General features: G+C 41.8%; 1 protein-coding gene across 8 annotated transcripts in view; it reads right to left on the bottom strand.

The window, feature by feature from the left end:
• huwe1 (HECT, UBA and WWE domain containing E3 ubiquitin protein ligase 1) overlaps window positions 1-26,429 on the bottom strand; it is a 276,367-nt gene that overhangs the window by 215,545 nt on the left and 34,393 nt on the right. For all 8 annotated transcript variants that reach the window (XM_059949617.1, XM_059949621.1, XM_059949618.1 and 5 more), the window contains exons 2-4: window positions 13,590-13,661; window positions 4,854-4,952; window positions 455-661 (exon numbers count right to left, since the gene is read on the bottom strand). In XM_059949617.1, coding sequence (XP_059805600.1) covers window positions 455-661; window positions 4,854-4,952; window positions 13,590-13,634 — 351 coding nt within the window. In that variant the 5' untranslated portion in view covers window positions 13,635-13,661. The remainder of the gene's footprint in view (window positions 1-454; window positions 662-4,853; window positions 4,953-13,589; window positions 13,662-26,429) is intronic.

Below are 26,429 nucleotides of genomic sequence, written 5' to 3'. Positions count from 1 at the left end.
GACTGGGGATCCCAAACTGCAATCCACGGAACCCTTCCTTAATGGTATTGGTCCATGGCATAAAAAAGATTGGGACAAGAAACTACTAGATGGGCGTATGAATGAAGGCAAAATGGAAGGATACTTGGAAGAGAAAGGTTAAAAGATCTCAGGGTGGGTTAAAAGGTCAGCACAACATAGTGAGCTGAAGGACCTATACTGTGCTGCTGTGTTCTATGTGCTAATGAAACAACTGCAGGCAAAATTCTAATTAATGATTCCTACCTGGATGAGGCAACCAACAACAAGTGCAACAGAAATTGGAATTCCTGCTTAAAATCATCTGTAGTTTTGGTACCAAGCCGTGCAAAATAAAACAGGGTGATTAGATTTCAAGAAACAGGCTGCTGCCTAAGCTTTCAGGTACATGGCACAAACTGACAATGACAGGGAATGTGACACATCCGATACTCACTTCGATGGAACTGTACAAATGCCTGGAGAAGCTATACTCAATGAGCAGGGCCGTGAAGTTTAGGACCGCCAGGAGAAGGGCTTTGAGCTGCTCGTTTTCTGGCCTGTCACACACCAGCATCCAGGACATGGTTTCCACCGTCTGCCCGGCGTCTGCCAAAATCCCGTCGAACCGATCCAGCATGTCCACCCAGTGGTACAGCTCGCACTGAAGGGAGAGAACACATAGGAACTGAGAAGCTCCAACAAATGATGACAAACTAACCACAGACAGTCCATGCCAATGTCCTGCCCTTTCCAACACCAATTCAACTAATTCCAGCAGTTCATAAGCTTTTGACAAATGCAGAGCCTCCATCATGACTTTCTACTGAATGGATGGAACAGATTCAAATCCCCAGTGAGCAGACAAGAAGCAGGGGTATTCTGAAATTTAAAAAAAAGTCATTTTTCCATGAAGTGAGCTTACCCTTGAAATGGGAGAGAGGAAAAAACAATAGGGAATTACCTAGTTAAGCACATCATTTATTAGACCCTGCTCCGTACAGTTTGATTGCTTGTAACTCCAAGGCAGCAAGACACGAAATTTGCTATGTTTTAAGGAATGTCAGAGAGGTTGAGTGTGCTGCTTGAATAAGGGCCACCGTACACAGAGGGCATAGGCTGATTTTCCCACATATTTCCACATTTAAGTTCTGGTCAACAGTATCTGTAGAAAATCACATACAGGCTTGTGGGTCTGGCAAACAGGAGATGCAGCTCAGAAAGCATCTATCACGTTTTGGTATTGTAACTACTCTGCCAGGGATCTGTGGAGAGCAGTGGACACAGAAACCAGCCTCCCCTCCATAGACCCTGTCTACATTTCTTGCTGCCTCAGTGGAGCAGCCAGAATAATCAATGACCACACTCTCTTTCCACCCTCTCCCTTCAGGCAGAAAACAGAAAAGCCTCAAAGAACGTACAACCAGGCACACGGGTTACTTCTACGCTGCTGATGTAAGACAACTGAATAACTAGTTTCCTATTCCTATTAATGCTTTCAGTCAGATTACTTTAATGCATTGATTAAATGATCTCTGCTGCATTTACACAGAACACCACAGCATGGTACAGGCCCTTCCACCCATAATGTTGTGCTGACCTTCTAACTGACACGAAGATTAATCTAACCTTTCCCTCCTATAATAGCCCTCATATTAGTCATTACTGCCCTGGCAAAATGTCTCTGGTTGTCCACTCGATCTATGTCTCTTATCACCTTGTCATACAGCAGTAGCAGTGCAATCATTAGAGGAGAGTATGATGTTCTTTTATCAGGTAGCTGTGGAAGCGGATCCAGAATGCACATATTCTGGTGCAGTGTGGGCAAGCGTAGTGGTGGCTGTGGTTAGCGTTGAGTCTTTTGGTTGTTCGGTCTCTCCTTTCGCAGCTGCCGCTTGTTCTTTGCGGCACAGCGGAGGTCACTCGCATCTAGTGCCACACCCTCTTGAACAGATTTTCTCCAGGTGTATCTATTGAGAGAAATGTCCTCCCCGTTTTTAGATGAAGCATTGGATTTCTTCAGACTGTCAAGAAGACCATAATCTTGTTGTGGCTTGGTAGCTTGCACATCTCAAAGACCTGGAATACTATGCTGGCTAGATTCAAGGCCTTGTGTGTTGGCTCTTGGTAGGGTCACCCATGCCAAACAGGTCAAATGCTAGAGGCCAGACTAAGATTGATCCACTGGTCCTCCAGGTTTGGGGGTTAAGTACAGGGCAAACATTGAGTGGTCAAAAAAAAACTTCATTGCTGACCTTAATCCAGCAGTGTAACAGGTAATGAGTAAGTAAGTTTGAAATATATCCTTTGCCCAGGACCTGTTTGGGGAGATGCAAGTTAGGCATCCTGATGACACCATCCTGATATCACAGCTGGATGCTGCTCGTGTTGACCTCCTCCAGTTCTTCCAGATGCTCCTCCACTGGTGTTCTTGCGCCTTTCTTTCCAACTGATCCTCAAAAGCTTTCATAAGGAAATTTGGTGTTACTGTTACGGGGCTTTCAGGGTGCTGACTGTAGGTAGTCCATGATTCTGCTCCATACAGTAATATAGTGAAGATGACTGCTCTATAAACCAAAAGTATTCTAATGACCTGTACCTTGCAGTCGTCAAAAACTGTTTGCTTTAATCTTGCAGAGGCTCCACTAGCACTGCTCAAGCAGTGGTTGGTCATCTTGTACAGCTCTACGAGGACTTCTCATATCCTCCTTCACTCCAAAGAGAAAAGGCCTGGCCTGCTAAACCTATTCTCACAAGATGCTGGAGGAACTCAGCAAGTCAGGCAGCATCTACCTCGTCAGTTGTTTATTTCTCTCCATAGATGCTGTCAAACCTGTTGTGTTTCTCCAGCATTGTGTATGTTTTACTTCATTTCCAGCAACTGGGGAATCTCTCATTTTTACCTGCATAAGATGTGCTCCCTAATCTAGGCAGCATCCTGGTACATCTCCTCTGCACTCTCTCTAAAGCTTCCACATCCTCCCTATAATGAGGCAGCCAGAACTGAACAGACTTGGAGTACTGTGTTCAGTTCTGGTTGCCTCATTATAGGGAAAATGTGGAAGCTTTAGAGAGAGTGCAGAGGAGATTTACGACGACACTGCCTGGATTAGAAAGCACATCTTATGGGGATGTCTTATGTAAAACCAAGTTTTCCAGTGTAGCTTAGTCTACGTGACAATAATAAACCAATTTACCAATTTCACCTACATGTGCAATTTGTCTGTTGCAAAGTTGCAAAGATACCAGAGTACAATGCAAGTTCAATTTAAACAGTGTGACTGGCTTTAGTCAGTCACATTGATAAAGCTAATAAGAAATATGGCTATGGTACTTCCAAGCCCTCAGAGATATTACATTTGAGGAGATGCAACAAGGCAAGGGAACACACAATAAAAAGGGAGAGCCCACAAGAGATTCTGCAGAGCAAGAACTTCAGCAAGTCATGCAGCATCTACAGAAGGAAATGGTCCCTCCGGCAGGTGGAGTGATCCCAGACATTGACCGTCCATTTCCCTCCACAGATGCCGCCTGACCCAGAGGTCACCTAGCATTTTGTGCTATAAATGAGGGACCAGGATGGAGGAAAAACAGGCACACTCAAAGCCCTTCATAGATCCTTCAAGATAACTGCACTGGGGTGTTAATAATCATGGCATAAAGCACGCTTTCCCTTATTACAAACCTTTATTACAAGAGTGTGTACAATTCTGGTCTCCACATTACAGAAAAATATAATCAGGAACCACTTAGTTGAACATCAGAAGAACTATCAATGTATTTGTGATATGACTCAGCTTCCATTAATACATACAAGAAGTGGCAACTTAGTTGAACTTAAGAACTGTCAGTGCATCTAGTGATATGACTCAGTGTCCATTAATACATATTTTATTAGGGACACCTGCTCGCTAATCCAAATATCTAATCAGCTAATCATGTGGCAGCAACTCACGTAGATGTGGTCAGGAGGTTCAGTTGTTGTCAGACCAAATATCAGAATGGGGAAGAAATGCGACCTAAGTGACTCCGATCGTGGAATAATTGTTAGTGCCAGACAGGGTGGTGTGAGTATCTCAGAAACTGCTCATCTCCTGGAATTTTCACACATAATGGTCTTTAGAGTTTACAGAGAATGGTGTGAAAAACAAAAAACATTCAGTGAGCAGCAGCTCTGTTGGCGAAAACACCTTGTTAATGAAGGAGGTCTGAAGGGAATGGCCTGACCAGTTTGAGGTGACAGGAACGTGTTCCAACAGTGGTGTGTAGAAGAGCATCTCTAAATGCACAACACATCGGACCTTGGAAAAGGATTGGGTACAGCATCAGAGACTACAACCCTATAATCAGAGGCAACTTTATTAGGCAGGAGGTAGCTAATAAAGTGCAAGTTTGTTTTACACAGAGAATGGTGAGTGCATGGAAAGCCCTGCCAGGGGTGGTGGTAGAAGATGACAGAAAAATGGAAGGCTACTACATGGGAGGGAAAGGTTGGATTGACGTTAAGAGTAGGTTAAAAGGTCGCCACTGAGAGTATTTATACTGCAAAAAAGACAGATTTGTTCCAACTATGGAAAGCATATCAGTGTCAGATAGGGGACTATTCCTGTGAGAAGCCTTAACTGAGAGGTATAAAATTGAAGCATTTAGTAAACATCGCATTGCTCTGGATTGGAACAAGGTGAGGAGATAAGAAAATGGTACAAGTCTGGCACTTATCAACCTAAGAGCCTTCAGCCAAGTGTCTTCTGACTTTGTCATAAAACTGGAATTCCAAGATCAACAACTTCTCAATACTTCACAACTGTATTTATTCACTGTGCTTTACACTATTCACTATTTCCACTATAACCTACCTTTCCAATATTCCATGTCTTGATCTGCTGAAGTTCTGTCTGGAGCTGTTCATCGGTGCAGGCCTTTAGCTTATCGATAAGAGCTCGGCAATCAGCAGGCTGGAAGAGATTGGAAAATGCATCATTAGCCCCGTCAAAGGCCATTGAAGAACACACCCAATTCACTTCATATTTCTTCTCCCCAAAATTCTGCAAACCTAGAGACCAAAAAATTGGATTTTCTACAATTTACTGCACGGGCTTGGAAGAGCTCTCTGGCAGCACTGCAATAAGAAAGCAGCACTCATCAAGGATCCTCACCATTCAGGCCAGTTCTCTTCTTCCTACAGGCAGGTGGTACAGGAGCCTCAGGTCCCACGCCACAACAATCAGGCACAATTATCATCCTTCAACCATCAGGCCCATGAACTAGTATGGATAACTTCACTCACATCAACACTGAAGTGATTCCTCAACCTATGGAATCAAGGACTTGTCAAGGGGTTTTTCTGTATTTGCACAGTCTTTGTATATAGTTTTTCATTCATTCTATTATATTTCCTTGTTCTACTATGAATAGCTACAAGAAAACAAACCTCAGATGATGTTTGGAGAAGCGTTGTCGACGTTTCGGGCCAAGACCCTTCATCAGGAGTCCTGACGAAGGGTCTCGGCCCGAAACGTCGACAGTGCTTCTCCTTATAGATGCTGCCTGGCCTGCTGTCACCATCATTTTGCGTGTGTTGTTTGATTTTCCAGCATCTGCAGATTTCCTCGTGTTTGCTCAGATGATGTTTTCATACTTTTGATAATAAGTTTACCTTTAACTCTGTGGTTCAGCTCACCTTGCCAGCTTCAGTAATGATTGGAGTAAACTGCAGAACAAAGATGTTCCCTAAGCAAAATAAACTGATAACTGAAAAGCACAGGTGCTGCATTTCACCAGCCTTGAAGGACTGAATTCCAGATATTTGTCCAGACCCAAGCAAGAGACAAGAATCTGAACCAACTACAATACATTGACGAGGAGGTGGGATCTCACTGAAACCCGAGTGAATATTGAAAGTGGATGTGGAGAGGATGTTTCCCATAGCAAGAGTCCAGGACCAAAGGGTACAGCCTCAGACTAGAGATGAGGGAGGAATTTCTTCAGCCATAGGCTGTGGAATTCATTGCCATAGGCAGCTGTGGAGGCCAAACCACTGGTTATATTTGAGGTGGAGGTTGATACATTCTTGATTAGTCACCAACATGTGCAGTGTCGTATGACATGGGTGATAATGGTCTCATGCTAATGATCGTTCTTAGTAATTTTTTCTATTTTGTCTACAATAGTGGTTTGTCATTGCCTTCTTCTGAGCAGCATCTTTACAAGACAGGTAACCCCATCCATTATCAATAGTCGGCCCTCCTTATCCACGAGGGATTGGTTCCAGGACCCCGCGCGGATACCAAAAAATGCGGATGCTCAGGTCCCTTATACAACCTCTCAATGCGGTGGACCTTAGGACTCAGCGGAACCCCAGACCTTATTTAACTTGTCACAGTGTGGTGGACATTAGGACCAAGCGGCGCAGCTCTGAATCCGCAGTGTTTGTGTTCACGAAAATAATCACAATCACGATTGAAAATAAAGCAGAAATAATAAAGCGATCAGAAAGAGGTGAAACACCATCGGTCATTGGAAAGCGTTAGGCTACAATCGGTGAAAGATCAGAACAATTTTAAAGGATAGAGTAAGAAAGGCCCTGCCCCGATGAAAGCTACAATTATTACTAAGCCACGTATATTGGGTTTTGGGTTTTTGATCCTCCATATCCATATCATGGATGCAGAGTGCACTCGGAAGTGGTCTCTCACTGGACTGACTCGGGAACTTCCTGAGCCCAGCACTGAAATACATGTTAAGTGTTTTATATGCAGGGAAAGGTAAAATATATACTATATACTAAGACAAACGTTTGACTAACTGACGCTAAATAATACCGGATCTACCTGTTCTGACTTACATAGTAAGAGAACTTTCAACTTTTTTTCGATCCCGATCCACGGTAACCTAAGCACATCCTCCCATATACTTTAAATCATCTCTAGATTACTTACAATACCTAATACAATGTAAATGTTATATAAAATAGTTCTTATACTGCATTGTTTAGGGAATAATGACAAGAAAAAAGTCTGTACATGCTCGAACAAATGCTGGAGAGAGAACCTGCAGGTTTTCTCAATTCGCAGTTGGTTAAATTCACGCATGCGGAACTCGCGGATAAGGAGGGCCGACTTTACCATTGACCATCCACTACCTGCTCCCATGGCTAGCTTGCAGGTTAGCAAAGGGAAGGAATTGTGGTAGGGACACATCTCCACCCCGCCATCCATTCTCTATTAGTAAGGGCGTCAAAGGTTACATCGAGAAGGCAGGAGAATGGGGTTGCGAGGGAGAATAAATTAAGACACGATCAAATGGAGCCAATCAATGGGCCTAATAGCTCCTACACCTTATGGTCTGAATAGACTGAAAACTCAAAGTTTAGCTCAATTCGTCTAAACTCACCATTCTGGGGGAGTTGAGGGAAAACTACTAGTCACAGCATCCAAAAAGGAACAATAAATTAAAATTTCCCACCAAATGCTTACAAGGCATATTAGCAACCATGAAAACACTTTGAATTTAAGAATTACTTGGCAATTCCACCCCAGTACCATGGGGAATCTGGGACAGTCCAAATCAGACGTGAAAGTGAAAAACATGAAACTGTTGGTGTTGAAACAGGGATGGCAAAACCCAGCAAATTCTGACTCAAAATATTGAACCTGTTTCTCGATCCATCAAAGGTGCCTGAAACTGCTGAGAGTTTCCAGTGTCTGCTGTTACTCTACAAGAAGAGCTGGAATTAAACTGTTTGATGAATAGGATCAGGAACAGTTATTACCCTTCAACCAACAGGCTCCTGAACTGGAGTGGATAACTTCACTCAACACTGAACAGATTCCACAATCCGTGGACTCACTTTCAAGTACTCTTCAACTCCTGTTCTCAGTATTATTTACCATTAAAAATTTGTTTTTTGTGTATTGGCACCATTTGTCTTCTTTTGCACACTGGTTGTTTGTCAGCCTCTGTGTGTAGCTTCTCGTTGATTCTATTGTTCTACTGCAAATGCCTGCAATGAATCTCAAGGTGGTATATAGTGATGTAGGCGCTTCGATAATAAATCTACTTTGAACTTTAATAATCCAATTGGGACCTTTGGAATCAAAAGACAGACAGCTTCAAAGATACTACTTGATGGTTCACTGAAGTCTTCATTTGTAAACACATATGGAGTCACCATTATGTCTGGTGTTCCAAATGGATTGCACCCAAAAGGTACATCCTTCTAATTACCAACTATTAAAAGTCAACAACCCAGCACAATTATTGAGAACATAAAACAGGAATAGCCCATCAGTCCAAGACGTATGCCAAGCTAATTAAACTAATAATTGAACGCTGGTCAATCCCTTCTGCCACAACACATTCCAGACACCAACACAATGTAAAAGAAACTTGCCCTGTAGATTTCCTTTAATTTACCCCCACTCAACATAATTGCACGCTCTCTAGTATGAAACATTTTGACTCTGGGGAAAAGTTCCGAAAAGTCCCAAGCTCTTTTTAAACCTCATGCTGTCTCACAACAAATGACTTCTCAATTTGTGATAGCAACTTTGAAAGATACAAATGGCACAAGAGCAGATCCCAGGGACCATGACGCTGGGCCAAGCTAATTAAACAAGTAATTAAATGCCAGACAAAACTGATCCCTTGTTAATGCAAATGACACATTTCACTGTATATTTCTGTGCACACAACAAATAAGCTTGACACTTGAATCCGTATAACAACTACAATTCCATTCTTTGTAAACTCAAATGCCCAAGAGCCTCTGAACCACCTCTAACTGTACTGACTCCAGCACCAGCACTGGCAGCACATTCCAAGCAGCCACCACTCTGTAAAAAAAACCTTGCCTCAAACATCACCCAGCCTCATCTTAAATGCATGCACTCCAGTATTAGACTAAATTTGTTTGACACACGTACATCAAAACGTACACTGAAATGCGCTGCTTGCGTCAACAACCGACGCAGTCAGAAGACTGTCCTGGTGTCAACTTACATAGGTCACCATACTCCAGGCATCAACACGGAATGCCCACAACTTACTAACCCTAACCCTGCGTCTCTGGGATGCGAGACGAAACTGCAGCATCTGGGGGGAACCCACGCAGTCATGGGGCGAACATACAAACTCCTTACAGACAGCTGCAGGAATCAAACCCTGTAGAGCGATCACTGCGCTAACGCCTATGCCCTTTCCGACTGTGGGTGGAAAGATACCAGCTGTCCACTCCATGCCTCACAATCTTATGTCTTCCCTCAGTCTGTCATTTAACAGAAAACAACACAAGTTTGTCCAACTTCCTTAAAGCACATGTCTTCTGATCCAGGCAGCTCCCCGGTAAGTCCCTTTGGCACCCCCTAATAAGATTAATCACTAAGACTATAGTATAGGTCACAATGTCCAGGGAACATTGTTTTGAGTACAGGAAATTAGATGTTATGTTGAAGTTGTATAAGACATTGGTGAGTCCTAATTTGGATATTGTGTGCCGATCTGGACACCTACTTACAAGGAGGACATCACTAAGATTTAAAGAGTGCAGAGAAAATTAAAAAGGCTGTTGCTGGGTCTTGAGGACCTGAGTTTATAGAGAAAGATTGAATAGGTTAGGATTTCATTCCCTGAAGCATGAGAGAATGAGGGAAGATTTGATAAAGGTATACAAAATTATAAAGGTTAAACACAGGGTAAGTGCAAGCATGCTTTTTTCACTCGAGTTGTTTGAGACTAGAATGAGAGATCACAGGTTAAGGGTGAAAGGTGAAATGCTTAAGGGGAACCCGAGGGGGAACTTCTTCACTCAGGTGTTAGTGAAAGTGTGGTACGAACTGCCAGTGGAAGAGGTGAATGTGAGTTCAGTTGTATTATTTAAGAAAAATTTGGGTAGGTACATGGATAGGAAAGGTAAGGAGGGCTATAGTCCAGGATGCTGGTCAATGGGACAAGGCAGAATAATAGTCGACACAGACCAGTTGGTCTGAAGAGACTGTTTTTAAGCTGGAGTGCTCTATCACAAGAACTCAATGGAGGGGGATTCCTTGTTGCTGGTGTTAAAACAGTGGGATTTCCTGTCTTAAACCCCTGTAGAGAGGGGCATTCCACTGTAGTTACCACAGACAACCACCGTGACACAGCGAGAGCAAATATTTATTGCAAAGGCCTCAGTCAGCATGTATCAGCTGAAGTTACTACACTAAATCAGAGTGTGAAACATACTCAGTAAAAATTCTAGGCATTTGATTTCCTATTCCATAAAATGCTGCCCACTGTAGCTCTCAAAAGGATGCCAGAAGAATCCTTCAAAATCGTGTCAGCTACAAGCGGGGTCTGTGTGTGCCAGCAAAATCCTTTGTTTGCACCCAGTCATGCAACTGGCCACAATCGGGGAAGGCAACACAGAGAGCTGGACTCTGGTACAACCTGAATTTATGACTCTGCACAGATTCTGCGTTTCATTAGACATAGGAGCAGAATCCAGCTGTTCAGCCCATCAAGTCTACCATTCCATCATGGCTGATTTATTAAACCTCTCAACCCTATTCTCCTGCCTTCTCCCTGTAACCTTTGACACCCTTACTAATCAAGCAGCTATCAACCTCCACTTTAAATATAGCTGATGACTTGGCCTCCACAGCCATCTGTGGCAACAAACTCCATAGATTCACCACCCTCTGGATAAAGAAATACCTCAACTTTGTTCTAAAGGATGCCCTTGCATTCTGAGGCTGTATCCTTTGAACCTAGTCTCTCTCACTATTGGAAAGACAGTGGACTCCAGTTAATTGGGCCAGCCATTTATTTGTGAATAAATTCATTTATTTCTTTCTTAAAGAACAAAAAGCAATCAAGAGAATAGCTGGGATTTCTTTTGTTTAATTGGGACAGGATTTATGTGCCCACTAGACGCTACATCCTACTTCGAGAGAACAGATTTTAAACAGCATCAGCTGCATGCTCATGTTATGTTATTCAATTGGGCCAAATTAACCTGCATTAAAAAGCAATGATTTTTTTAACACAACTTCATGCAGGAAGGCAATGAAGGCAGTCCATGACCTGCACTGATTTTCTGTTCGTTTAAGTTGATCAAAATAACATGGCAGCGTACAATGAATTTAGCAGCAGCTGTACAATGCAATACATAAAATTACTACAGTACTAGGCAACAGTCTGGGGCATCCTAGATAGACGCCTGAAACTGTTGCACAGTACAGTCCATCGGCTATGTTACCAGACTTGACTGATAAAACTATTATTCAATCAGCTGCAGCGTGACTCTGGTCTATATTCACAACTGCCATGACAATTACCCCATTTAGTCAGTTGTGTTGAGGAATGGCTCAACATTATTTCTCTATAAAAGGAAACATTTCTGCAAGGAGGAAAAATACCTGACCAAGTTCAAAGTAAATTTATTATCAAAGTACATGCATGCCAATATCTACTACCTCAAGATTCAATTTCTTACAGACGTTTACAGAAAAAAGTTACAAATAAAACTATGCATAAAGACTGACAAACTACCAATATGCAAATTTTAAAATCTGAGCAAATAAAAAAAATACTGAAAACATGAGTGCAGTCACGAAGGGCAAAGGTAAGATGAACGTCACCGTCTTCCTCTTTAAGTGTAGGGGAGTCTAAAGCTAGATGGGTAAGGGGCTTAAGGTGAGAGTGGAAAGATTTAAAAGGGACTGTTGTGTACCTTTCAGCTAGGTCCTGAGTATACAGTAACAGACAACAAACTCAAAACATAAGCGGATTAAAACATAAGCACATTACTCACAAGAGAAAGTCTACTTCCACAGTTAAGTCATTGGTAGGTAGCTTCAATCTTGCAGCTCAAAACAATAATTTCTATACACTTACAGAATCCAGTAATTCATCTACATGTATTTGAGGTCATTCCATCCCTCAATTGCATTCCTTTCTAATCTGCATCCGTCCATTTATCTTTGAGGCTTCTCCCACCCCCAACACCCGCCTCACCCCTGGACAGCTGTGTCCTGTTTTGCTCTGTTGTCAAAACACTCCCTACTATAAAACACAACACATCAAATCACTTGCAATCAGACAGGTTCCACTTTGTCACATTACATTTTACACAATTCATAAAGACTTGAATTACAGATACATTTCCCCAGGGACATGGGGAAATTTTTCTTACACATATGGGACGCCAGATGAGGCAGGTACAATTATATTTAAAAAACATTTTGACAGAGGCATGAATCGGAAATATTTAGAGCAGGGGTTCTCAGCCTGGGGTCCCTGGGCGCCTTGCTTAATGGTGTTGGTACATAGAATTGATGACTTTGTGGCCAAGTTTGTAGATGATATGAAGATAGGTAGAGGGGGTAGGTAGTTTCAAGAAAGCAGAGAGGCTACAGAAAGACTTAGACAAATTAGTGCAAAGAAGTGGCAGATGTAATACAGTATCAGGAAATGTATGGTCATGCACATTGGTAGAAGAAATGAACAAAAAATACAAAAAACTGAGGCACAGAGGGATTTGGGAGTACTTGTGCAGGATTCCCTGAAGGCTAATTTGCAGCTTGCTTGTGGTGAGGAAGGCAAATGCGATGTTAGCATTCATCTCAAAGAGGATCAGAATACAAAAGCAAGGATGTAATTTTGAAACTTTAAAAGCACTGATGAGGCTTCATTTGGAGTACTGTGAGCATTTTTGGGTCCCTCATCTTAGAAAGGACATGCTAAAACTGGAGAGGGTTCAAAGGAGGTTCATGGAAATGATTCCAGGATTGAATGGCTCTGGGCCTGTATTCATTAGAACTAAAAAAGGGGTGATCTCATCGAAATCTATTGAATTGTGAAATGCATTGATAAAGTGGATGCAGACAAAAGAGGGGACAATCTTTCCTATGGTGGGAAATCTAAGACCAGAGGACACAGCCTCAGAATAGACGGGCTTCCTTTTAGAACAAAGAATTTCTTTAGCCAAAAAGTGATAATTCTTTGGAATTCTTTGCCACAGGCAGCTGTGAAGGTCAAGTTTTTATGAATACTTAAGGCAGAGGTCCATTCTTGTTTGGTCAGGGCATGAAAGGATATGGGGAGAAGACAGGAGATTGGGGCTGACAGGAAAATTAGATCAGCCATGATGAAATGGCACAGAAGACTTGACGGGTCAAACAGTCTAATTCTGCTCCCATATCTCATTGTCTTATAAAAAAGGATGGGAACCCCATTCAGAGGGATATGGGCCAAATAGTACAGACAAACAATGAAAACAAATAAATAATAGAACATGAATTGTAGAGTCCTTGAAATGATCCCCTAAGGACTGGCTCATTGACCTCATGGAGACCCATTTCGGTGCCACAGTGGTTAGTGCGACACTATTACAGGTTGGTGACAGATGGAGTTCAATCCCAGCATCCTCTGTAAAGAGTCTCTGTACATCCTCCCTGTGGAATACGTGGGTTTTTCCCGGGCGCTCTGGTTTCCTCCCAGTTAAAATCAGGGTTGTGGGGTTGCTGGGGCAGCGTGGTTCAAAGATCCAGAAGGTCCTACTCAGTGCCGTATCACTAAATAAACAAAATTAGACCCAACTGGTCCAAACTCACCGCTTCAGTTGGCGTTTTCTTCAGCTTTGTTCTATCGACTTTCATTTTTCTGTCTGTTTCTGCAAACTAGTCCTGCAAAATAAAAAAACAAACATTTCAGTGGCAAAGTTTGATTGTAATAAAATGTGGCCTCAACAATTTCTTTTAATAATTTATGACTGGCAAGAAACTATTTACAGAAGTAAAAGTGAAGAAAGCATTTCAGCTTATGTGTCCTGCAGGTCAAAGAGATATTTAATCATTTGTTTTCAGAATGTCACCACACAGGCAAACAGGGGTTCCCAGCCTGGAGCCCACAGACCCCTTGCTTAACGTTATTGATCCATGGCAGAATAAAAACTTGGGACCCCTGATATAGAGTCAGTCCAAATCTTCCGATCAGGCCAGATCACACAGGTTGGAAAACAACTTTACCCAATGGGGACCAGTCAAAAACAGCTTTTATAGTCAGCTTCCTCTTGGTTACACAAGTTGCTTTGGTGAGGTTTTACATATTCAAATTAAATTTAATATTAAAGTACATATATGTCGCCATATACTACCCTGTGAGTCATTCCCTTGCAGGATTTCATAGTAGGACAAAGAAATAAAATAAATCAATGAAAAACTACAAAGACTGACAAACAACCAATGTGTAGAAGATACTGCAAATACAGAAAGAAAAACAAAATAATGATAATTAAGTAATAAATAATAGTGAGAACAAGTTCCAGAGTTCTTAAACGTTGAGTCCATAGGTTGTGGAATCTATTCAAAGTTAAAGTGAGTGAAGTTATCCACACTGGTTCAGGAGCCTGATGGTTGAATCTGGTGGTGTGAAACCTAAGGCTCCTGTACCTCCTTCCTGATGACAGCAACAAGAAGAAAGCATGGCCAGTAAGGTGGGGGTCCTTGACGATGGATACTGCTATACTGCGGCAGCACTCCCCACGAAGTACTCAGTGGTGATGAGAGCTTTATCTGCAATGGACGAGCAGCATCCATTATTTTTTGTATGCTGATTTTCTTCTCTGGTTTACCAGTTACAGCATGGGCACGTGCCTGTGAACTACTCAGAACTTCAGTTAAAGGGACCCCCCCCCACAAAGCCCCTCCTCTTCCTCTTTGTCCTCAGGTCCACTCTCCTCTCCTATCAATTTCTTCCTCTCCAGCCCTTTGCCTCTCCTACCCACCTTCTAGCTACCCTCTTTCCCAACCCCAACCTTTTAATTGTCATCTTCCCCTTCCTATCCAGTCTCAGGCAAAAAAGTCAACTGTTTATTCGTTTCCATATATATTGCCTGACATGCTGAGTTCCTCCAGTATTTGGTGGGTGTTACTCCAGTTAAAGAGGCAGCCGTGCACAGAATCTTGGACAGCAAATATCAGCAGACTTTTCTGTATTGGAAACATCACGAGGTGGATAACAAGTAGTTATTTGGAGCTACAAGAAGCAACTCACAAGCCCAAAAGCAAAGCGACACAGATGCTGGACATCGAAGATTTAATAACCTGCAAACAGGACTTGTACAGGGGGAAACAGAAGTACAGAATTGCTATCACCAGGATCAGCTCAAGAAAAAGCAAATCAACTAATCCCACTCTGTATTACTTTAGATACTTATCGTCCCTTTTCAGCAAGACAATTTTATGTGCTAGAGACGTTACAAATCAATGACTTTTCAGAGCACATGTACTTTTACAGCTCCACATTCTGGGGCAGTCTGGTAGCACAATGCTTTACAGATCCAGCAGGAAGACTGGGGTTCAATCCACCACTGCCTATAAAGAGTTTCTATGTTCAGCCCACAATGACATGAATTTCCTCCAGTTTCTCCCGACATTCCAAATTTGTACAAGTTCAGATTAGTAACTTGCAGGCGTTCTATGTTCATGCCAGAAGCATGATGGTGCTTGCGGGCTGCCGCCAGCACATCCTCAGACCGTGATGGTCACTGGCAAAATCCAAGCATTTCAACATACAGTTGCAAGAAAAAGTCTGTGAACCCTTTACAATTACCTGATTTTCTCCATTAATTACTCAAAGTGTGGACTGATCTTCGTCCAAGTCAAATAATTGACGAACACAATCTGCCTAGACTAGTAACACACAATCATACTTTTCATACCTTTATTAAACACATTGTTCAACATAGCCCAGGCTGGAAAAAGTATGTGAACCTTGCATTTAATAACTGGTAGAACCTCCTCTAGCAGCAATAACCTCCACCAAATGTTTCTTGCAGCTGCTGATCAGAGTTGCAAAACAGCGAGGAGGAATCTTAGACCATTCCTCCATACAAAACTGTTTCAGTTCATTAATATTTCTAGGATATTTTGCATGAACAGCCCTTTTCAGGTTATGTCATAGCATCTCAATTGCGTTAAGGTATGGACTCTGACTTGGCCGTTCCAAAACATAAATTTTCTTTTTAAACCATTCTGTTGTTGATTACTCATGCTTTGGATCATTGTCTTGCTGCACCAGCCAACTGTTATTTAGCTTTAGGTGATGGACTGCGACCCTGACATTCTCCTATAAAATGTCTTGATGCAATTTTGAATTTGTTGTTCCCTGAACGATTGCAAACTATTCAGGCCCTGAGGCAGCAAAGCAGCCCCAAACCATGATGCTCCTTTCACCATGCTTCACGGCTGACTTGGGTGTTGGTGTGCAGTACCCTTTTTCCTCCAAACATAGTAGTGGGCATTTCTGCAACTTTTGTCTCATCTGTTCACAGAACATTGCCCCAGAAGCCTTGCAGAATATCTAGATGATCTTTTGCAACTTGAGACCTGCAGTAATTTTTTTGGGGAGCAGCGGTTTTCTCCATGGTGTTCTTCAATGAACACCATTCTAGTTCAGTGTTTTTCTTGTAGTGGACATGTGAACAGAGACTTTAGGAAGTTCTAGAGATTTCTGCAGGTTTTTTGCTGTTACCCATGGGTTCTTTTTCACCTCCTTCGGCACTGCACATTGTGCCCTTGGTGTGATCTTCGCAGGGCGCCCACTCCTAGGGAGAGTGGGAACAGCACTGAATTTCCTCCATTTGTAGACAGCTTCTCTTACTGTAGACTGATGAACACTCGGGTCTTTTGAAATGCTTTTGTTGCCTTTTCCAGCACACATCTCTACAATTCTTCTTCAAAGGTCCTCTGAAAGTTGTTTTTATTGATGAATGGTGAACATAAGCAGATGTTTCTTAAGAAGAGCAGGCTCCGTCAGCAACCTGACTTTGTGTGTCTTTTTTCTAAATATAGGGCAGGGCACCTCTACAGCCCACACCTCCAATCTCATCTCTTTGAATGGAACGCCCGACTCCAAATAGCTTTTGTAGAAGGCATTATCCCACAGGTTCACATACTTTTTCTGAACCTCTTCTATGATTGTTTAAATGGTGTACTCAGTATTGACAAGTAGTAAATACAATTGTTTGTGTGTTAATCGTTTAGGAATATTGTGTTTGTCTATTATTTGACAGATGAAGATTGGACCACATTTTATGAGTGATCAATGTAGAAAACTCTTGCAAAGGGTTCACAAACTTTTTCTTGCAACAAATCCTGAGGAGATGTTTAAAAGCCAAATATGGGCAAGATGGACTTGCTCACTGGGTACCATAGTCAGCATGCACGGAATAGACCTTGAAGCCTGTTTCTATGTGACTATGACTCTCTACAAACTAGTAGAATTTCTGTACTAATTGTATCACCCCATCATGCTTTCATTTCATGCTCTTAAATTTGTTGGCACTAGAAGCATAGCAAAACTTGTGGGTTGCCCCCAGCAGAACCTTCACTGATTTGATTTGATGTAAACAACATATTTCACTGTTTCAATGTTCATGGTGAGGCAGTTTGGTGAGGAGAATTGTGAGCAATTTTAGGGCCCCTTATCTAAGAAAGGTTATGCTGACATTGAAGAGGGTTTAAAGGGTTGAAAGGCTTGTCATATGAGGATTTGTTGGCTCTGGGCCTCTACCCACCGGAATTCAGAAAAATGAGGTGTGACCTCATTGAAACCTATAAAATGTTGAAAGGCCTCGATAGAGTGGATGTGGAGGGCATGTTCCCTACGGTAGAGGACTCTAAGAACAGAGTACACAGCCTCAGAATAGGACTTCCTTTTAGATTGGAGATGAGGGGGAATTTCTTTAGTCAGAGGTGGCGAATCTGTGGAATTGGTTGCCCCAAGCAGCTGTAAAGGCCAAGTCATTGGGTATACATAAGGCATATATTGATAGATTCTTGATTAGTCAGGGCGTGAAGGGAGAAGTCAGGAGACTGGGGCTGAGAGTGAAAATGGATGAACCATGATGAAATGGCGGAGCAGACTCCATAGGCGATATGACCTAATTCTGCTCGTGTATCTTATGGTCTAAATAAAGCTAATCTTAAATCTTCAACGCACTTGGCTTAAAATCATAAGTGTGAGCACATTTGGTCTTTCCAAGAATTCTAATCTCACCCATAGAAATCAAGTGCTGTGGGAGTGAGTCAAAGCAGAGATCAGGTCAGCCATGACTTTACAAAACCTCAGAGCTGGCTCTGGGCCACAGGTTTCATCATGCCCTCTCTTATGCCTTTAGAGGCTTGGCAGAGTATTGAACAGTATAAAGATTTAGATTAGGCTACCTCATCGAAACTTGTATGGCTTTGGCTGAGAGCAACCAGCAAAGAGGCAACAAAGTAGCCCCATTCTTTTTTTGTTTTAAAGCTAAAGACTCTTCAATAGACAAGCTAGTGACCACAAGGGAAGCAGAAGCCCTGCTACTGCACTCTGCATTCACACTTGAGCTATGTGAAAGCCTATCTATATTTTAAAAACTGCAAGATCAAATCATCAACTCTATAATCAGACTAGATAATGCACAAGTTTAAGTATTTTCACAAGTTAAAGCTTAATTACCTAATTTAAAGTGAAAAGTTAATGACAAATTAAAATTATTTAAGCACATGTCACTATACAATAGTGCTAGAAAGTTTGTGAACCCCGTAGTATTTTCTCTTTCTGCTAAAATGTGATCAGATCTTCATGTAAATCCTAAAGCTAGATGAAGAGAACCCAATTAAATAAACACAAAAAACATTATACGTCCATTTATTGAGGAAAATGATCTAATATTACATGTATTTGTTGGAAAATGTATGTGAACCTCTCAGGTAATGCTTTCTACAAAGGCTATTTGGGGTCAGGCATTTCAATCAATGAGATGAGATTGGAGGTGTGGGTTGTAGAGGTGCCCTGCCCTATTCAAAAAAAGACACACAAGTCAGATTACTGACAGAGCCTGCTTTTCTCAAGAAAGATCTGTCCATGTGCACCATGCCTCAATCGAAACAGCTTGCAGAGGTCCTTACAAGAATTTTAAAGATGCATGAAGCTGAAGAGATACATGCATTTGTTCGAAAAAGTATGTGACTCTTTGCTTTTGGTAGCTGGTTGAAGCAGTAACTTCAACCACACATTTCCGGTAACCTGATCAGTCCTGTACATCGGCTTGGAGGAATTTTAGGCCATTCAACTGCTTGCTTCAGGTCCTTCCACTACATTTCTATAGGATTAAGGTCAGGCCTGACTTGGCCATTCCAAAACACTAATTTTCTTATTTTCCTCAATAAATGAACAAGTATATGTTTTTTGGGTTAATTATTTAATGGGGTTCGCTATCTAGTTTTAGGACTTGCATGAAGATCTGATCACATTTTAGGTCATATTTATGCAAATATAGAGAAAATTCTACAGGGTTCACAAACTTTCTAGCTCCATTGTAATGTTTCCATACTAGACCGAGAAGTAACCAAATAGGGTACTCTCCACCATGCATCTATAGACGTTTGTCAACGTTGTAGATGGTACGCCGAATCTATGCAAATCCTGAAGAAATCTGATGTGACCACTGACACCAGGTAGACAATCTATGAAGAGTATTGATAATGGCTGGGGTCACCTGTCTTGGAAAGACATTGCCCAGAAGGCAATAGCAAACCACTTCTGTTGAAATATTTGCCAAGAATTTGCCCACATCACTCAACACAATCATGGCACATAATGAGAATGACGATGAACACATAATATTGCAAGTCCAATTCATTAGATTGCCGGTGAGACAAACGGTAGGGGAGCTGTGTAGTTTCAGGTTGTTGCACAGACCAGGCCCTCAGTTCGTGAAGTCGCCTATTGCAGCCACCCAGAGGAGAAGGCGCCAGAGGTGGTATGAGAAAAAGCTGACGTGCAGCGGGCACACTAGAATTCACTGGGTTGGGGGCTGGTCCCTGCAAGCTGGCTTTCCTGACGGTGCTATTCTCCGGTGTAGGCTCCACAGAAGACAAGATGGACTGCCTTCATCCGCGGCTGACAGTGTGAGATGAAGAACTGCTACGTCCTTGTTCATTCAAAAACATAGCTCCAGGACAACATCCTGTGTACGTACAACCTTTCAGCCACGCCACTCAGAGGCTTGTACTAAAATTATTTTGTGACTGTACAGTACTGTGCAAGTGTCTTTGGCATTTTTAAAAATATTAATATTAATTTTGCTTTTAATGCTCATTTTGTATCTTCTGCATTAGTGTGTGGGTACAAAAGAGCAAATTTAAGATTTCCAGAAGTTTATTTTCCAAAGGATTAAATGTTAGAAAAACTGTATTTCATTAAAGTAACATGTTAAGAAGGGCAGCTCATCCACCTTTGGTCCCCACCTGGTGCTCAGCTCTCACCTGTGGCTCCAAGTAGCTGTAACACGCGCAGTGGCCACACCCTGGTAAACCGTCTCAGCAGATGGGCCAAACCAGGTGAGGGTAGCTGATGGGTCTCTGACCCTCGGTGAGGTAGGGGATCTGCCTAACCCCACGTATGAAGTCTGGCCCTGGCAGATTGAGCAGAGGAGACCGATTAATGGTCCAACAGTCAAGAGGGCAGGCCAGCAAGCATTTGTGGAGCACGACAAGGCACTTAGACGTCGTGGTCATCCACTGCAAGAGGCAGTGATCTCTTTAAACTCACCCGGCAGAAAACAAAGGCAAACCACTGCTATAACTTGCCAAGTACATGATTTTCCAATATGTCAGAGCGGCGTGGAGGGAAATCGGCCGCCAACAGGAAATTCCAGGTGCGACCTAATGACAAACATGCTAAGTCACAGAAAGTTCTAAATAAAAACCTGATTACTTTGTCGGTATCTAGTGCAGTGTAAGTTGAACAATGATAACAGATGCTAACGATCAATGATGTAATGAAATGAATAAACTAATTAACCAAAACAGAAATGGACGTGGAAGGAATCAAACTGGGTGAAGGACAACCAAACTAAAAGGTGAGGGTATGGCAGATCTGACAGTTTAACCTTCAAATCATCAATTCTTCCACCATAGCAACAAGGCACACGGTGCTCATCCTACATCAGCAAAGTCTCTCCCAAGCAGAAAGTTTATGACAGACAGAAGGTTCAAGATGTACTGTCCAAGCTCTCTTAAAGAAGCACATTTTTTTAAACATGTGCCTAAGACCTTTGCACAGTACCATGTGCGCTATAGAAACATAGAAAATAGGTGCAGGAGTAGGCCCTTCGGCCCTTTGAGCCTGCACCGCCATTCAGTATGATCATGGCTGATCAAGAACCCTGTACCTGCTTTCTCTCCATACCCCCGATCCCTTTAGCCACAAGGGCCATATCTAACTCCCTCTTAAATATAGCCAATGAACCAGCCTCAACTGTGTCCTGTGGCAGGGAATTCCACAGATTCACCACTCTCTGTGTGAAGAAGTTTCTCCTCATCTCGGTCCTAAAAGGCTTCCCCTTTATCCTTAAACTGTGACCCCTCGTTCTGGACTTCCCCAACATCGTGAACAATCTTCCTACATCTAGCCTGTCCACTCCCTTTAGAAGTTTATACGTTAAAATAGCGGCTATATGTGCTATATGAGCTGTGTGCAACTGATATACTGTGATTTGCACCATGGCTCCAGAGGACTAATGTTTCATTTAACCATTCAAGTAGAATGGTACCAAGCTTATTCAGCTTGGAAGACTAAAGGTATACTACGATTTTCTGACTTATTTTTGGATAATTGTTTTATGTCTTTTGAACAATTATCTAATAAATATAATTTGCCTAGATCTCATTTTTTTTTTAGATATTTACAGATTAGGAATTTCTTAAACACTGTACTTCCTACCTTTCCAAATCTTGATTCTTCGGGTATTTTGGAGAAATTGTTAGAACTAAATACTTTTCAGAAAGAGGTGTAATGTCAAATGTTTACAATATAATTATGAAAATACGTTCAGAGGCTTTTTATAGGATTAAAAATGGTTGGGAAGAACTTAACTTTACTATCCCTATTGAGAATTGGGATAAAATTCTTCAATTAATTAATTTATCCTCTATATGTGCTAAACATTCATTGATACAGTTTAAAGTTGTGCACAGGGCTCATATGTCCAAGGATAAATTGGCTCGTTTTTATTCCCATATAAATCCTATATACGACAGATGTTATTCTGAGATAGTGTCTTTAACTAATATGTTTTGGTCATGTCCGCCTTTGAAAAAATATTGGAAAGACATTTTCAATATTATTTCCACGGTATTGAACTTTGATTTACAACCTCATCCTATCACTGCAATCTTTGGTTTACCAATGATGCAGTCAATCCATTTATCTTCTTCTGCTTGTCGGATGATTGCATTTCTTACATTAATGGCTAGAAGATCTATTTTGTTGAATTGGAAAGAAAGTAATCCCCCTACCATATTTCATTGGTTTCATTATGTCTAAATTTGGAAAAAATTAGAAGTGTCGTATATGACCCTTCTATTAAATTTGAAAAGACTTGGAGGCCATTTATTCAATATTTTCATATGATGTAATGTGACCCTGTTCCAAGCCTATTTGTTTTTCCGGTTTTGATTATATATATGTTGAGAGGATCGGAGTTGGGGACACTGATGATTCTGTATCTTTTTATAGATACTATAAACAGCCTTTTTTTTCTTTTTTCCCCTTTTTTTTCTTTATTAGTTAGAGATTAGTTTGTTAGATTAGTTTTTCTCAGGGTAATAATTTTTTTTTCTTTTTCTCTTTTCTGTTTTTTTTAAAACTTGATATACCTAGTTTATTTTGTTTCGTTTATATGATATTTGTATCATTCATGATTTGGGAAGACTTAACTATATTGTACTTATTGCTTGTGTATCCTTTTATGTTTATTTTAATTTTGTAAGTTTGTAATCCTATTATCTATGTATTAATCTTATCATGTTGATATTAATAAGATTGAAAAAGTAGAATGGTAATTAAACTTGAACTTAAAAGTCTGCTGAAAACCTCCAAATTCAGTTAACCCATATTTTCACATATAATAGCTGAAACCACTGTGCCCCAAACCTCAAAATAAGCTTGCATATCGCCCCACTAAACATAATGTACAATAGAACATGTACTAAGGCCTAGCAATGCAAACCAACAGGGGCAGTAATTAGCATTACTAACCAAAGATCTCCGAGCTTGCTCAACAAGCCCAACACACACACACACCCTACCCACCACTGAGCACATCTAAATGCAGTGTTGTTGCAGTAAAACAACATACATCATTAGGGACCCCCAACACCCTGGCCACAGTCTCTTCTCACTGCTGCCATGAGGAAAATGGTACAGGAGCCTCAGGACTCACACCACCAGGTGCAGGAAGAGTTATTATCCCCCAACCATCAGGCTCTTGAACCAAGGGGATAACTTCACTTGCCCCATCACTGATATGTTCCCAAACCTTTGGACTCACTTTCAAGGACTGCATCTCATGTTCTTGATATTTATTGCTTAATTTTTTTTTATTTACAGTTTACTGTATTTTGCACACTACTTGTACATCCAGCGGTGTAGTCTTTCTCTGATTCTATTATGGTGATTGGATTTATTGAGTATGCCAGCGAGAAAATGGATCTCAGGGTTGCATACACTTACACATATGCACTTTGATAACATATTTATTTTGAACTTTGAAATGCTGGAGGAACTCAGCAGGTCAGGCAGCATCTATGGAGGGGAATAAACAGTCAATATTTCAGGCTAAGGCCCTTCATCAGGGACTGGAAAAGAACTGGTCCTTGACTCCCCTATGGCTACTATATAGCCACAATCAGCTTGGAGGAGCAACACCTCATATGATCACGGTAGATAGATATTTAGATACTTTATTCATCCCCAAGGGGAAATTCGTTATGAACGTTGATTTCTGGTCATTCCTTCCTCCCCCATCAATTTGCAGTCCCCATACTAGCTCTGCTCTCACCTCATCCTGATGCCCTTCCTCCTTTCCCTTCTACTCTGGTTCACTGTCCTCTATCAGAATCCTTCTCCTTCAGCCTTTTAATTATTCTACCTGTCACCTCCCAGTTTCTTACTTCATCTCTCCTTCCCAGCCCCACCTTCTGCTCCCTTCCTTTCCAGTTCCTGATGAAGGATCTTGGTCCAGAAAGTCAACTGTTTTATTCCTCTCCAGATGCTGCCTTACCTGCTGAGTTCCTCAGCATCTGCAGAACCTCATGTTTATGAGGAAATCTGGAGCTCTGCGGTCGATGGATAAGGTACAGAAAGCACCAAGTTGACAATGGTCAGTCAGCAGCAGAAGCTTCTATCCCTCTGAACAAATTACCAAAGGCACACCAGAACAACAGGGATGTGTTTACCACCTGGGAATAAATTCAAGCATATTCATTGGCTTGTAACTGGTCCTCAACTTTGTCCAACAAGTACCAGTGTCACCACTTGCTCAACGCAACTCAAAGCACGGTGGAAGTATATTAAATAATCTTGGGCCTAACCTCACAACATTTCTGATTTTCTTCCTTTCCCTTAGATTTCCATAATTGATAAATTATGGACATTGAGCTGCCGTCACAGATAGTGCAGTAATCAGCAGCAGTGTTTGCACTGCGTACTCTAAGTATTGGCAAGGATGGCATACTGCCATTAGACATGCTCACTAGACCTACAAGACATTTCAAAACCTGATTCAAAGCAACAGCTGTCTATTCAGCCTTCCTGTGGTGCTGCACCAAGACCGTCAGTTAAGATTGTATTGCTCAAACCCAATGTGGGCTTAATCTCACAACATCTTATCTCTGAAAGAGAGAGTGCCATCCCTGTTTTAGGAAAGTAATCAGCACCATCAGTCACTTAAAATCCTGGAAGCATTTCATTTGACTGTAGCTCCTACATAAAAGCTGTGTTATCTATTATTCATCAACTTTCACTTTCAATCAATGCAAGTGTATTTTTAGATCACAACAGAACGTAGAATCCTCTTGTTCTGTGGAGCACAAATCCCGCAATACAGCCAGCGATGTAGCCATATCTGCCACCAGACGCTGCTAAATAAAAACTTGCTCAGCTTGTTAAGACAAACCTCCTGTAACACCACACTTTGAGAACATACAAACAGTTCTTTACAACAAAAGGCAGCCAGCAATGATCTTTATCTCCTCCAGGAACTACAGAACTGGCAGTGAAACAGACAAGACTACTAGTTAGAATATCAAAGTCCAGAGTCACAGAGCAAGACAGCACAAATACAGGCCCTTCGACCCAATTAGTCCATGCAAACCACAGCGCAAACCAAGTTCCTGCGTTAGACCCATACCCCTCCATAATTTGTCCATCAACCTATCCAAGTGTTGCTTAAATGATACAATTGTATCCGTCTCAAACACTCGTTCTGACAGCTCATTCCATATAATTGCCACCCATCGCATGAAGGTCTCCTTTAAACTGTTAAAATGACACTATGTATTTGATGGCTATGATGGCTCCATGTAAAATTGCAAGTCAAGCTGCACAAAAATATCAGTTGCCTGCACAAAGCCAAACACCAAAGAAAATTAGCTTTATTTCTCACATGATAATTGAAACATCGAAGCATAGTGAAATGTGCCATTTGTGCTGCAGGTACAGCAGGCAGTGAAGAAAGCTAATGGCATGCTGGCCTTTATAACAAGAGGAATTGAGTATAGGAGTAAAGAGGTCCTTCTGCAGCTGTACAGGGCCCTGGTGAGACCCCACCTGGAGTATTGTGTGCAGGTTTGGTCTCCAAATTTGAGGAAGGACATTCTTGCTATTGAGGGAGTGCAGCGTAGGTTCACAAGGTTAATTTCCGGAATGGCGGGACTGTCATATGTTGAAAGATTGGAGCGACTGGGCTTGTATACACTGGAATTTAGAAGGATGAGAGGAGATCTGATTGAAACATATAAGATTATTAAGGGATTGGATACGCTGGAGGCAGGAAGCATGTTCCCGCTGATGGGTGAGTACAGAACTAGAGGCCACAGTTTAAGAATAAGAGGTAGGCCATTTAGAACAGAGATGCAGAAAAACTTTTTCACCCAGAGAGTGGTGGATATGTAGAATGCTCTGCCCCAGAAGGCAGTGGAGGCCAAATCTCTGGATGCATTCAAGAGAGAGTTAGATAGAGCTCTTATAGATAGTGGGTCAAGGGATATGGGGAGAGGGCAGGTAAGGGGTACTGATTGTGTATGATCAGCCATGATCACAGTGGATGGCTAGAAGGGCCAAATGGCCTATTCCTGCACCTACTGTCTATTGTCAATGACCAGGAAGATCCACATGTCTTTGAAATGTGGGAGGGAACTGAAGCACCAAACCCATCATAAGAAAAGCCCTCTCCACCACTGAACACATCTACAAGGAGCACTACCACGAGAAACCAGCATCCATCATCCAGGCCATGCTCTCTGCTCACTGCTACCATTGGGAAGGAGACCTTAGTTACCACCTCAAGGTTCAGGAGCAGTTATTACCCTTCAACCATCAGACTCCTGAACCAGCGTGGATAA

This window comes from Hypanus sabinus, chromosome 24 (genome assembly GCF_030144855.1).
Source record: "Hypanus sabinus isolate sHypSab1 chromosome 24, sHypSab1.hap1, whole genome shotgun sequence".
Lineage (NCBI taxonomy): Eukaryota > Metazoa > Chordata > Chondrichthyes > Myliobatiformes > Dasyatidae > Hypanus > Hypanus sabinus.
The sequence above is the reverse complement of the archived record's forward strand: the minus strand, read 5'-3'. Positions and strand labels throughout refer to the sequence as shown.